The following is a 14,478-nucleotide window of genomic DNA, read 5'->3' on the forward strand; positions in this document are numbered from 1 at the left end:
TTTTTTACTCTACATGGTTGAGGCCCTCTCATGCAAGAGCAAATATAATTTGACCTTTTTTTATTTTCTTTTCCTTTTTCATTTTGAGACAGAGTTTTGCTCTTGTTGTCCAGGCTGGAGTACAATGGCACGATCTCAGCTCACCACAACCTCTGCCTCCCAGGTTCAAGCAATTCTCCTGCCTCAGCCTCCTGAGGAGCTGGGATTACAGGCCTGCACCACCATGCCTGGTTAATTTTCTGTATTTTTAGTAGAGACGGGGTTTCTCCATGTTGGTCAGGTGGGTCTTGAACTCCCAACCTCAGTTGATCCAACCGCCTCGTCCTCCCAAAGTGTTGGGATTGCAGGCGTGAGCCGCCGCGTCCGGCCTTTCTTTTCTTTTTTTGAGACAAGGTCTCTGTCATCCAGGCTGGAGTGCAGTGGTACAACTGTGGCTCACTGCTGCCTTAAACTCCTAGGCTCAAGCAATCCTCCCACCTCAGCCTCCTGAGTAGCTGGGACTACAGGCATGTGGCACTGTACCCAGCTAATGTTGTTTTTTTTTTTTTTTTAATAGAGATGGGTTCTCACTTTGTTGCCCAGGCTGGTTTTGAACTCCTGGGCTCAAGCAATCCTCTCACCTTGGCCTCCCAAAATGTTGGGATTACAGGCATGAGCCACTGCACCTGGCCTACTCTTTGAGACAGACACATAAAAGGAGCCACGACTTGTTCTTATCACTCAGGCAAGGACTCAAAAATGGGCAAAGAGAATTCGCACTTCCAGAGGTCAAATTCAGGGTCAGTTTTCTCTCCCCAAGTTAACATTAACCTTTAGGTAAACAGAGCCACTCCTCCTTGAGGGCTTGGTACATAGGAGCCGTTGTGGAGGGCTAGGGGAGTGGAGCTGGCCGTTTACCTGCAAGGAAGGGAGCAGCCCAAGGTCAAGATTTCATATACCTTAGTTCCCCTGAACTTTGCCAAGAATGTGCCTGTTCACTGGAAACAATTGACTCACAAGACCCAGGGCTTATCTGTCCTGAGCACATCTCTTCTTCCTCCTGCTCTGGTGTCACCACAAAGGGTCTTGCCTATAAGTGGCAGCCCTCTTCAGAAAGAGAAAGAAACAAGTGGCAATCCTTGGCTGACTTAACAATTCTGCCCTCCCTCTCATTGTAAGCATTCAATGGAAGCATGTATATGAAACTTCTTTGAAAAGCCCAGAGAACTATCCCCACATAAAAGCTTATTATTATATTATTTATAGGTAACTTCCATAGTTAAAGGGCTCCACACCACCAAATTTGGTTTTAGAAAGGAATAGAGGCCGGGCGCGGTGGCTCAAGCCTGTAATCCCAGCACTTTGGGAGGCCGAGATGGGTGGATCACTAGGTCAGGAGATCGAGACCATCTTGGCTAACACGGTGAAACCCCGTCTCTACTAAAAAAAAAAAATACAAAAAACTAGCCGGGCGAGGTGGCGGGCGCCTGTAGTCTCAGCTACTTGGGAGGCTGAGGCAGGAGAATGGCGTAAACCCGGGAGGCGGAGCTTGCAGTGAGCTGAGATCCGGCCACTGCACTCCAGCCTGGGCAATAGAGCCAGACTGCATCTCAAAAAAAAAAAAAAAAAAGAAAGGAATAGAGAGAGGTGGAAGGGTGCAGTGATATTAAAGACATTGGCCATAGGGTATAAAGGTTGTCTAGAATTAACAAGTTTGGGGCCGGGCGCGGTGGCTCAAGCCTGTAATCCCAGCACTTTGGGAGGCTGAGACGGGCGGATCACGAGGTCAGGAGATCGAGACCAACCTGGCTAACATGGTGAAACCCTGTCTCTACTAAAAAATACAAAAAATTAGCCGGGTGTGGTGGCGGGCGCCTGTAGTCCTAGTCACTTAGGAGGCTGAGGCAGGAGAATGGCGTAAACCCGGGAGGCAGAGGTTGCAGTGAGCTGAGATCCGGCCATTGCACTCCAGCCCGGGCGACAGAGCAAGACTCCGTCTCAAAAAAAAAAAAAAAAAAAAAAGAATTAACAAGTTTGGGCCAGGTGCGGTGGCTCACGCCTGTAATCCCAGCACTTTGGGAGGCTGAGGCGGGCAGATCATTTGAGGTCAAGAGTTTGAGACCAGGCTGGCCAATATGGTGAAACCCTGTCTGTACTAAAAATACAAAAAAATTAGCCTGACATGGTAGCGGATGCCTGTAATCCCAGCTACTCAGGAGGCTGAGGCAGGAGAATCACTTGAACCCGGGAGACGGAGGTTGCAGTGAGCTGAGGTTGCACCACTGTGCTCCAGCCTGGGTGACAGAACAAGACACCATCTCAAAACAAAACAAAGCCAAAAAAACCAAAACAGAAATAGCAAATTTGTATATAGAGGGGAGGTGATTCCCAAGACATTGTGGGGCTCTGGTGAGCCTACTCTTGTTGCATATTGCTGGTACTAGTCCAAATTATTGCAATCCCTCTGGGAAGCAACATGATATTTTATATATATACATATGAGAAGTGATGTAATTTGCATATTCATTAACCCTGTAATATCAAGATATTAAGAAAATAACCCTAAGTAAGTAAAAGGCCTTCTGCACATGCAAGAGTGCATTTTAGAGCTATTTATATAATATCAAAATTGGCAGCGACTTACATTTCCAACAATAGGACAATGATTGGTTACATTCAGGTGCATTCTTTCAATGGAATACATACAGCCATTAAAAACTAGAAATGGTCAGGCGTGGTGGCTCATGCTTGTAATCCCAACACTGTGAGAGGCAGAGGCAGGCAGATTGCTTGAGGTCAGGAGTTCAAGACCAGCTTGGCTAACTTGGCGCAACCCTGTCTCTACTAAAAATATAAAAGTTAGCTGGGTGTGGTGGTGCATGCCTGTAATCCCAGATTTTTGGGGGACTGAAGTACAAGAATTGCTTGAACCCAGGAGGCAGAGGTTGCAGTGAGCCGAGATTGTACCCACTATAGCCTGGGAAACAAAGCAAGACTCTGTCTCAAAACAAACAAACAAACAATCAAACAAACCAAAAAACCCAGAAACATGTAAACTCTGTTACAATGAAAAGGCTGTTTATGATCTACTAAGTGGGCAAAAAGCAAATACAAAATTGATTACAATTATATTAGAATAAGTATGCTTAGAAATTATTATTTTGGCAGGGTGAGGTGGCTCACACCTGTAATCCCAGCACTTTGGGAGGCCGAGGCAGGCGGATCACCTGAGGTTGGGAGTTTGAGACCAGCCTGACCAACATGGAGAAACCCCCATCTCTACTAAAAGTACAAAATTAGCCAGGCATGGTGGTGCATGCCTGTAATCCCAGCTACTCAGGAGGCTGAGGCAGGAGAATCATTTGAACCTGGGAGGCAGAGGTTGTAGTGAGCTAAGATCGCACCATTGCACTCCGGCCTGGACAACAAGAGTGAAACTCCCTCTCAAAAAACAAAAAACTACAACAAAAGAGAAATTATTATTATTATTTTTTTAATTAATTAATTAATTAATTTTTTTTTTGAGACGGAGTCAAAAAAAATCGTGCAGTGGCATGATCTTGGCTCACTGCAACCTCTGCCTTCCAGTTCAAGCGATTTTCCTGCCTCAGTCTCCTGAGTAACTGGGATTACAGGTACTTGCCACCACGTATAGCTAATTTATTTTTCGTTTTTTTTTTTTTTTTTGAGACGGAGTTTCTCTCTTGTTGCCCAGGCTGGAGTGCAACGATCTTGGCTCACAACATCCTCCGCCTCCCAGGTTCAAGCGATTCTCCTGCCTCATCCTCCTGAGTAGCTGGGATTACAGGCATGCACCACCATGCCCGGCTAATTTTTGTATTTTTAGTAGAGACGGGGTTTCTCTATGTGGGTAAGGCTGGTCTCAATCTCCCGACCTCAGGTGATCCGCCTGCCTTGGCCTCCCAAAGTGCTGGGATTACAGGCGTGAGCCACTGCGCCTGGCCCTTTTTTTTTTTTTTTTTTTTGTATTTTTAATAGAGACCGGGTTTCACCATGTTGGCCAGCCTGGTCTCAAACTCCTGACCTCAAATGATCTGCCTGCCTCGGCCTCCCAGAGTGTTGGGATTACAGGCGTGAGCCACTGTGCCCAGCAATATTTGCCATTTTGAGCAAACATGAAAGAAATCTCATGGGGCCAGGGAGGATGAGATCTTTGCTGGACTTCCTTATATGTATTTTATAATTTGATCTTGTTTTTATTTTGGAATGGACGGTGGGGGAGACATAGTCTTCTCTGTGGTTGGTGTCTCTGAAGGTCTGCATCTGGCCCTGGGCTTGAATCTTACTGTTCAGTCAGTTATACATTAGTCCTGTACTCCACGAGCGGCAGTTGCATTCATTTTCAGGCCAGCATATTGTTGTGGGGGAGGTTCACTGCAGTGCTGAAACAGTTAACAGACCTCCTCAAAGCACCTCTACCTGCACCCTCTGGGACTAACTCTCTCAGCTAGGAAGGCTTGGGGCTTCACTGTCTTCAGACACTCACTCACTTTAATATTGTTTACCAGGTGGTGCCATGCATAGCATCTCTGGCTTCTCCTGAAAATCCCAGGAGGGAAAAACCAAGGCTAGGGTTGGCTGAGTGAGTCTCCAAGGTCACAGCCAATGGCAAAAGGTGGAATCAGCTCCCTCCCAGAGTTTGCATCAAACCACGGAGGCCGGGTGGCATTGTATAAACTGCAACCTGTTGCCTTGAATTAGAACCCTGGGTCACCACCCACATGAGCGAGGGAGGGGGTCCCCCTGCAGGTGGATTCCTGTAACTGCGGCTCCCTCTGCCCTCTCTCTAGGGGCCTGGTATTTCCCCAGAGCCTCCTCTCAGGCCAGGGAGATGCCACGGTGCCGGACTTTGGAAAGCCAGGAAGGGGCAAACTCCGAAGAGAAGGGGGACAGTTCCATAGAAGATCCAAAAGAAACCATCGCGCTGGCTTTTGTGAGAGTGAACCCAGGGGCACAAAACAGACTTCAGAATGCCCAGCAGCAAGGCAAGAAGAAGAGGAAGAAAAAGAGGTTAGGATTGAAAGCTGGGGAATGGGGAGCCATGTTGGTAAGAACAGGAAGGACCTGGAGGGAAGGGGGTCTTGGCTGATGATGAGAAGGTCAAGGAGAAGCTGTGTGCCGAGACTGTCAATATCTCACCACTTTTGGTTCATATAAAAAGAATCTACTTTTGATGATCTGTTTTATAGAATCAAATGATCGTGTGTGTAATCTAAAAAACCACACCTTGTCCTAATTTTCATTCTATTTGTGTTTAGGATGCCTTTAAAAAAATAGCAGGAAGAGAAGATTTCCTTGTTTTAAGAAGGCGCTTATTTGTCCTGGAAATTTAGTGCACCTTCAATATGATAGCACCATACTGACTTATCAGGATCCAACTGCAGCTTGTGCATTCCGGTTCTTGTTTAATATTTCACCATGCCTTGCTCCATTCAGACTGATTGATGAATGGAAAAGCTTGTCCACTTTCTTATTCATAGCTTCCCTTAATGGGGGGAAGAGGAAAGAGACAAGTATTTTGGCCAAAAAGGTGTTCAATTCCTGTCCCTGATGAGCCAGTGGAGTAAAAGGCTTGAGGCAATATGTTAGTGAGAAGCTGCAAGCGAGATTAGCTGTAATGGCAACACAGAATTTCTACCTTCCGGGTAGAGTAACAGTACCCTGATGCCATGTTTTCCACCATGCTGTACCCCTTTGGACTCGTGTCTTCAGCAACAGGGGTGGTCAAACCAGGCTTAGCATGGCAGGCTAGATTTCAGAGAGCTCCACCTGGGACAGGATGTTTCTGGGCACAGTCACTTGTTCCGGCAAATGTGTTTCTGTCTTGCTGCTTTCCTTTTTCTCTTTTCCAGATGATTGGTGATCAATCTATCCAGCTGCCGGTATGAGAGTGGTGAGCATCTACATTCAGGGGATCTATAATGGGGACCCATCGGATTCTCCCAAAGCGTTGGGAAGAGTCACTTTTGTGTATTTGTGAGGATGGAAGTGTGTGTCTCCAAATCCTGTCCTTCAGTTCTCCTAGCTCAATGAACTACTTAATTAAGGAAGTTGGGAATCTTATTCCAAGAGTCATGGGTTTTCACCAGAATGGTGTGTACTTCAACTATCTGTAATTCTTATATATAGTGATTTGGGGATCTAATTGTAAGAGACAGCTGTTGCTGCAGCCAGTGGCTCTGTTTTAGAGCACAAGTTACAAACTTGCAGTTCGTGAACTGAACCTGATCTACAGACCTATTTTGTACTTCAGAGCACAGTGTTGCTGTTGCTTTTTTTTTTTTTTCTTTTTTTGAGACGGCGTCTTGCTCTGGAGCGCAGTGGCGTGATCTCAGCTCATTGCAACCTCCACCTCCCAGGTTCAGGTGATTCTCCTGCCTCAGCCTCCCAAGTAGCTGGGATTACAGGTGCACACCACCATGCCCAGATAATTTTTGTCTTTTTATTAGAGACAAGGTTTTGCCATGTTGACCAGACTGGTCTCGAACTCCTGACCTCAGGTGATCTGCCCGCCTTGGCGTCCCAAAGTGCTGGGATTACAGGCATGAGCCACTGTGCCCAGACTGTTGCTGTATTTTAAATTCAAATGTGAATGCTTTAGGGTAGTCTTGTACTGTCCCGGTTACTGCAGGCACTTCTCCCATTCTAGGCCCTTGAAGGCATTTGAGTTTGTGTTGGAGTCAGCTCCTACTTATTAATCCTAACAGGGACAGAAAGGATATGACATCACAGATATAGTTTTGAAATCCAGTGTGTACTTTAAAAAAAGTATGCTTAATATACCATATACTAATTAAGCTTGGCTCTGACTAATGTTAAGGATTAGTTTATATTCCCTGAACATTCAGAGCTTGGTGTTTGGAGGAAAGCCAGAAGCTTGCTTTCTGGCAAAGGGAAGCCAGAACAGGCAAATCATTCACCCCAGATAACCTTCTATGGGGATCATTGAGTACAGGCTGGATTTTTCAGTAGTTTTCAACTCTGTGTTCCTTTATTTATTCTCTTTCTCTCTCTTTCTTTTCTTTTCTTTCTTTTTCTTTCTTTCTTTCTTTCTTTCTTTCTTTCTTTCCTTTTTTTCTTTCTTTTCTCTTTTTCTTTCTCTCTCTCTCTCTCTTTCTTTCTTTTCCTTCCTTCTTTTCTTTCTCTCACAGGGTCTCCTGTTGCTCAGGCTGAAGTGCCATGAGCACTTCATGTGACATGAAACCTTCACTGGTGCAGTGGCATGATCACGGCTCACTGCAGCCTCGATTTACAGGGCTCAGGTTATTCTCTCCCTCAGCCTCCTGAGTAGCTGGGATTACAGGCATGCCCCACCACACCCAGCTAATTTTTTGTATTTTTAGTAGAGACGGGGTTTTGCCATGTTGGCCAGGCTGGTCTTGAACTCCTGGGCTCAAGTGATGCAGTGGCAGTGTTTGACTCTCCATTCTTGCATTAATGGAGACAGGGCAAGATGGCTTCCAGTCTCAAGGAGCTGAGTTCTCTCGCTTCAGTACTTGGTCTGGGAGCACCTAGTAATGGAACCTCCCCACCCCATGCTCCTCCCCCACTTCCCGGGCTAATAGGCCTTTCTTTCTTCAACAGTGCGCAGGGCCGCCCAACAGTACGGCCTTAGAGAGGGAGGGGAAAACGATGACTGGACTCTCTATTGGACAGATTACTCAGTATCACTGGAGCGGGTGATGGAAATGAAAAGTTACCAGGTATTTGGGCTAGTGATGGTCCTTGGTTTAAGTGCAGCATCTTACCCGGTGGGGCCCCATTTTTACACCTGTGTCCCAAGGAGATTTTGTGGTACTCCCATGTCCCTCGATTGCTCATGAATTCCGCTTCCCTTGCAGAAGATCAATCACTTTCCCGGGATGAGTGAAATCTGCCGGAAGGACTTGCTGGCCAGGAATATGAGCCGCATGTTAAAGATGTTCCCTAAAGATTTCCACTTTTTCCCTAGGACCTGGTGTCTTCCTGCTGAGTGAGTGCCCCCTGCCCTGTGCTTCCTTCTCCAGTCCTCTCCCCATTTATGTTTCCTCTTGCCCCTGATTCCCTGGTTGCCACTTTCCCTGCCCATATGATCTCCCATCTCTCTGGCTCCTGTTCAGGAAGAGAAGGGATAAAGGGTGTGTCCAAGGTTGAGAAAACACAAGGCTCTGCCTGTAAAATTAGATGACATTTAGGGGCTGGGTGCCCTGGAACCTGTACCTGCAGTTAGGGTTAGAGTTTGTTCTGACGCTGAAAGCTGTTGATTTTGAACTCATTCCAACCACGTAACTGTGCAGTTTCTGAATCTTTAAGGACCATGAGCACCTCTGGAGAGAGTGTGGTAGTGGTTAGCACCCAGGTTAGGAGCAGGGAGGGATGCCTGACCTCTGTCCCATGCAATGCTATGGATAGCAGTCAGCACTTCCCCTTCTCTGCTCTCTTTATATCCATTTCAAAACGACATCAGTTCCTGGTATGTAAAATGCTCTGGACCACACCACCGAGGAACAGGAGAAATGTGAGATGACATACATGACCTGGGGTGCAATCTGGTGGCTGAGACAGGGCTGAGACAGTGAACAGTGCCACTATCAGATTATACTCACATGGCAGGGGCATCAGAGGAATTCCATCCTCCCCTCTCCACCCAGTGCTTTCCAAAACCAAGAGCTCCAGGGTTCTCAGACTTTCCTTCGCTTGTCTGGAACAAGTTTCAGGGCTTAGCAGCAAATTAGAAGGAAATGTATTTGCCATCAGGTTAACAGGAGCTCCAGATTTCATGGTTACTGAGGAACATTGCAGTTAGGTGATTTTTCCAATGGTTACAAGGTTCCTTTGAGTTAAAACACAGAAGTATAGCGAGACTGAGAGACAGAATCCACTCATTTAGTTTCTTTCTTTCTTCTGAATATACTTTCCACAAAATATGTTCAAATATATGATTTGCTCTCTCATACTCTGACTAAAATGGAGGCGTCACAGATGAGACACTGAAGCCCAGCGCGGGGTGAGAGACTGATGGATCCAAAGTCACATCACTTGTCAGGGCTTGAGCCAGGTCCAGAACTCCAAAGCTCCTACATGCAAGCCCAGAAGACCAAACTACCCGTGCCATGGTCACCTTGATGGGGCATGCAGCACTGTGCCCGCATTATGTCATGCAGCTAAGCACCACAGCAGATGGGTGTCGTTATTATCTTTACTGTACAGATGATGAAGTTGAGGTTTAGAGAGGTCAAGTCCTTGCAAAGGGTTGCACCGCTGGTAAGTGGTGTTGCTTGGGCTTCAACCCAGGCCTGAATTCCCTCTGAAGCCCACACTCCCTGCTGTGTGTGCTCTACTGCCTCCCATTGCTGGACCTCTGGGCATCTGTCAATGCCAGGGCTTTGTCACATTAGATAGCTTTTCTTTCTTTTCTTCATAAAGAGTTAGCCTTCCTTTTCATTGTTCCCCAGCTAAAGATGTATCTTGTTCCCTCCCTGCTCTGGTAGCTGGGGAGATTTGCAGACCTACAGCAGGTCAAGAAAAAATAAGACATACATTTGTAAGCCGGATTCGGGCTGCCAAGGGAAAGGTATATTCATCACCCGGACAGTGAAAGAAATCAAACCAGGGGAGGATATGATCTGTCAGCTCTATATTTCAAAGGTACTTCCTCATTGTGATTATTTATTTATCACCCACAGCAACCGCGGGCTTCAGCTCTACTGGACAGAATGCGAAATGAGGGAATGGAGGGTGAAGACGGAGGTGGAGCTGACCTGGCTTCTGCCTTGCACTTTGTCAGACCAAACGTTCTGACCAGGGGTGCTGGCACGTGCCTGGGCCAGAGTGTCTCTTATCCTTTTACCCTTGTCAATTGGTCTGGCCCTACCAGGCTGGCCCTTTTCCTCTAACACGTTAGGGCTAGGGGAGCACCTTCGGTTTGGGACAGCCCTCATGTGGGAAAAGGGCATGGTACTAGAGAGCAATCAGCTTTTCTCTTTGACTGGAGGTCGTCGGTCACAGCCCACTGTGGGGAGGGAGCCCTCTAGGAGCGTGGACAGAGTGGGACACACTGATCTCTCTGGGAAGAAATGGCCAGGAGATGACATTGCAGGGAGGACTCTTGTAGAACTGCCACTGTGTGTTGGCTGCGCAAAGTGGCTCAAGCCTGTAATCCCAGCATTTTGGGATGCCAAGGTAGGTGGATTGCTTTGAGCTTAGGAGTTTCAGACCAGCCTGAGAAACATGACGAAACCCTTTCTCAACAAAAATTAGCCAGGTGTGGTGGCACATGCCTGTAGTTCCAGCTACTCCAGAGGCTAAGGCTGGAGAATCGCTTGAGCCCAGGAAGCAGAGGTTGCAGTGAGCCAAGATTGTGCCACTGCACTCCAGCCTGGGCAACAGGGTGAGATGCTGGAGACCCGGTCTCAAAAAACAAAACAAAACAAAACAAAAAAACAGAAAAGAAAAGAAAAAGAACTGCAACAATATGTAGCCCTGAATGGTGACAATATGTCCATGCATCAAAAGACTATATTTTATTTTTATTTCTTTAGAGATAGGGTATTGCTCTGTCACTCTGACTGGAGTGCAGTGGCACAATCATAGCTCATTGTAACCTCAAACTCCTGAGTTCATGCAATCCTCCCACCTCAGCCTCCCCAGTAGAGCTAGGATTACAGGCACACGCCACCACATCTGGTTAATTTGTAATTGTTATTTTTTTGAGACAGAGCCTCACTCCGCTGCTAGGCTGGAGTGCAGTGGTGCAGTCTCGGCTCATTGCAATCTCTGCCTCTCAGGTTCAAGTGATTCTCCTGCCTTAGCCTCCCAAGTAGCTGACACCCACCAGCACAGCCAGCTAATTTTTGTATTTTTAGTTGAGACGGGGTTTCACCATGTTGACCAAGCTGGTCTCAAACTCCTGACCTCAAGTGATCTGCCTGACTTGGCCTCCCAAAGTGCTGGGATTACAGGTGTGAACCACTGTGCCCAGACTAATTTTTTATTAAAAAAAATTTTATTTGTAGAGATAGGGTCTCTATGTTGCTGAGGCTGGTCTTAAACTCCTAGGCTCAAGAGATCCTCCTGCCTCGGCCTCACAAAGTGCTGGGATTCCCAGTGTGAGCCACCGTGCCTGGCTTATCAAAGAATTTTTATTTATTTATTTATTTTGAGACAGGGTCTCACTCTGTCACCCAGGCTAGAGTGCAGTAGTGTGATCAGGGCTCACTGCAGCCTCGACCTCCTAGGCTGGAGCAATCCTTCCACCTCAGCCTTCTGAGTAGCTAAGACTACAGGCTTGCACCACCACACTTGGCTAATTTTTTTTGAATTTTAGTAGAGTCAAGGTCTCACTTTGTTGCCCAGCCTGTTCTTGAACTCCTGAGCTCAAGCAATCCTCCCTCCTCAGCCTCCCAAAGTGTTGGGATTATAGACATAAACCACTGCACCTGGCCCATCAGAGGACTTTTTTTTTTTTTTTGAGATGGAGTTTCGCTCTTTCGCCCAGGCTGGAGTGAAGTGGCGTGATCTTGGTTCGCTGCAATCTCTGACCCCTGGGGTTCAAGCGATTCTCCTGCCTCAGCCTCCTGAGTAGCTGGGATTATAGGTGCCCATCAACACGCCTGGTGAATTTTTGTATTCTTAGTAGAGATGGGGTTTCACCATGTTGGCCAGGCTGGTCTCGAACTCCTCAGATGATCCATCTGCCTCAGCCTCCCAAAGTGCTAGGATTATAGCCCGGCCTCAGAGGACTGTTTAATGTTTCTCTGTTTAATTGCCAAGATACCTCTTAGAGGTGGTTACTTGTGTCACTTGACAGATCAGGAAACCAAGGCACAGTGTGGTTTAGTGACCTCCACAGGGTCACATGTTGGGACCCAGAGCCCAAGTCTCCTTGTTCTTCTTTCTGACCCTGGACAAGCCTTCCCTCCACAACACTAGGCAATGTTGGAGCCAACTCCATGGAAACAAGGCAGGAGCTAGTGATTTTCAAGTGTAAATTTCTCCCCTAATGCATGTCTGACTTCTGTTCTCTCCTTCCAGCCCTTTATCATTGATGGGTTTAAGTTTGACCTACGGATTTATGTACTGGTGACATCCTGTGACCCTCTCAGGATTTTTGTGTACAATGAAGGACTGGCCCGCTTTGCGACGACCTCTTACTCCCGCCCTTGCACAGACAACCTGGTGAGCTAAGGGGACACACTACCTCACCCTATCCCCATAGCATGATTAAAAAAAAAAATCCTAGTTAAATCCACATTCTCAAGACATTGTGAGGGTCATTTGTTGAGCGCTTGCTATGTGCCGGGTTTCATTTAGCCCTCCCAGGAACCCTCAGAGAGAGGGATGATTATCCCCATTTTACGAATGACGAGATTAAAACTCAGAGCATAAGGGACTTGTCCAAGGTCACATAGATAGGAAGAGGTGAGTCTGGGGCTTGTGGCCAGGTCTGCCTGACTCCAAAGCCAGAACCACAGTTCGGGGGTACTCAAGGAGAAAAGGCCATGGGTGAGCAACCCTGCCATCCCCGCCTTTCCTGGACCCCCAGGACTCCTGAAGTTTTTCTCAGGCTGGGCACAACCCAATCTCATAAAGAATTGGAGTTTTTTTTTTTTTTTTTTTTTTTTTGAGATGGAGTTTCATTCTGTCGCCTAGGTTAGAGTGCAGTGGCGTAATCTCAGCTCACTGCAAGCTCTGCCTCCCGGGTTCACGCCATTCTCCTGCCTCAGCCTCCTAAGTAGCTGGGATTACAGGTGCGCACCACCAGGCCCAGCTAATTATTGTATTTTTAGTACAGATGGGGTTTCACTGTGTTAATCAGGCTGGTCTTGAACTCCTGACCTCGTGATCTGCCCACCTCAGTCTCCCAAAGTGCTGGGATTACAAGCATGAGCCACCACGCCCAGCAGAATTGGAGTTTCTTAGGCTTGAGGCTGCAGGACACCCCTTCTTACTTCCTCTATTTTGCCACACTAAATAAGCCCTAAAACTTCCTTTTCTTTCCATCCCTTCAAGCTCCAGGGGCCATGGGAGGGCACAGAGAGGAAGCAGGGGGCCTGCCCTTCTGAGCTGACCCCACAGATGTGTGTCTCTTTCCCCAGGATGATATCTGCATGCACCTGACTAATTATTCCATTAATAAGCACAGTTCAAATTTCAGTCGAGATGCTCACTCTGGCAGTAAGAGGTAAGGAAGAGGCTTCATTTTTCTTTCCTTTCCCTACCAACCTCAGAACTGCTTTCTGGGATTCTACCCAAACCCTGTCAGTCCCCATCAGTGTTTCCATCTTGGGTCACACGGTCTGAGAAAGTACTTCTTTGCTTCGCAACCCAGAACAAATTCCTTCGTCTCTGCCCTCTTGGCTGTTAATCATTAAAAGAAGGCCCCATCGTAAACCCTGGGAGGCTGGGAGGAGGAGAGATAAACATGAGCTGTTTCCCCAGCAGAATATATACACACACCAAAACATACCCTTATTACAGTTGGCCCTTCTGATATTTCCAAAGCAACAGATATTTACTGATCTGCCACGTGAGAAGGACTTGCCAAGCAGTCATTGCTTGGCCCGTGTTCCCCTGGGTGTTGCTCCATTAGAGATTCCCAAATGATGTGTCACAGTACCCTGACATGTGGCTAGCTGGCTTGAAGATTCCTCAGAAGGGGGGAAATTGAGAGCGGTTCACGACAGTATCTTCATGACAGGCTTTTCCATTCCTGTTATTGTCTAATCAGGTCTCATTTGAGTTTTAAGAAAATGGGAGACTGAAGAATGTGAACTTGACCAGGTGAAGGGGGAAAGGGAAAAGGAGCAAGTATTTCTGAGGCTTCAAGTGTGTTGGGGTCTGTGTTTGGTGCTTTCTGTGCATTTTTTATTGCTGAATTTTTCTTTTCTTTTTTTTTAGACGGAGTCTCGGTCTGTCACCCAGGCTGGAATGCAGTGGCGTGATCTTGGCTCACTGCAACCTCCACCTCCCGGGTTCAAGCGATTCTCCTGCCTCAGCCTCCCAAGTAGCTGAGACTATAGGCATGCGCCACCACACCCAGCTAAGTTTTGTATTTTTAGTAGAGACGGGGTTTCAACATGTTGGCCAGGATTGTCTTGAGCTCTTGACCTCGTGATCTGCCCGCCTCAGCCTCCCAAAGTGCTGGGATTACAGGCGTGAGCCACCACGCCTGGCCTGTTTTTGAATTTTTCACAGCAACACTATGGCAAAGGCATTGCTATCTGCTCTCTGTAGGTGGAGAACTGTGAGTTAGGTGCCATCTCCATCTTATAGATGAGGAAACTGAGTCTCAGAGGTTGCGTGAGTTACCCCAGGTCCCACAGCTGTGACTGCTAGATTGGGTGGAGAAGCGAGGTCTGTAAGACCCCAGAGCTCATTCTCTTTTCTAACGCACCAAGCTTCAAAGGACCACTGAACAGGCTATCAGTTTGGCTTCAGACCATCAGAGAGGCATGTGACATTTCATGACCCCCCCAGTGGCAGCATTCCAAAAAGCAC

The 14,478-nt window shown here is 47.2% G+C and overlaps 1 protein-coding gene across 5 annotated transcripts in view; it reads left to right on the plus strand.

The window, feature by feature from the left end:
- Positions 1 to 14,478, plus strand: part of TTLL6 (tubulin tyrosine ligase like 6) — a 53,744-nt gene that overhangs the window by 7,577 nt on the left and 31,689 nt on the right. Inside the window, exons 2-8 of one of the 5 annotated variants that reach the window (XM_065531376.2) lie at positions 4,791 to 5,009; positions 5,855 to 5,893; positions 7,585 to 7,703; positions 7,842 to 7,972; positions 9,471 to 9,627; positions 12,013 to 12,156; positions 13,077 to 13,162. In XM_065531376.2, the coding sequence (XP_065387448.1) occupies positions 4,791 to 5,009; positions 5,855 to 5,893; positions 7,585 to 7,703; positions 7,842 to 7,972; positions 9,471 to 9,627; positions 12,013 to 12,156; positions 13,077 to 13,162 (895 nt within the window). Of the gene's footprint in view, positions 1 to 4,790; positions 5,011 to 5,852; positions 5,894 to 7,584; positions 7,704 to 7,839; positions 7,973 to 9,470; positions 9,628 to 12,012; positions 12,157 to 13,076; positions 13,163 to 14,478 lie in introns of those variants that run through there. The other 4 variants (XM_065531377.2, XM_074019381.1, XM_065531379.2 and 1 more) reach the window with 4 other exon arrangements.

Source organism: Macaca fascicularis, chromosome 16, assembly GCF_037993035.2.
Source record: "Macaca fascicularis isolate 582-1 chromosome 16, T2T-MFA8v1.1".
Classification (NCBI taxonomy): Eukaryota; Metazoa; Chordata; class Mammalia; order Primates; family Cercopithecidae; genus Macaca; species Macaca fascicularis.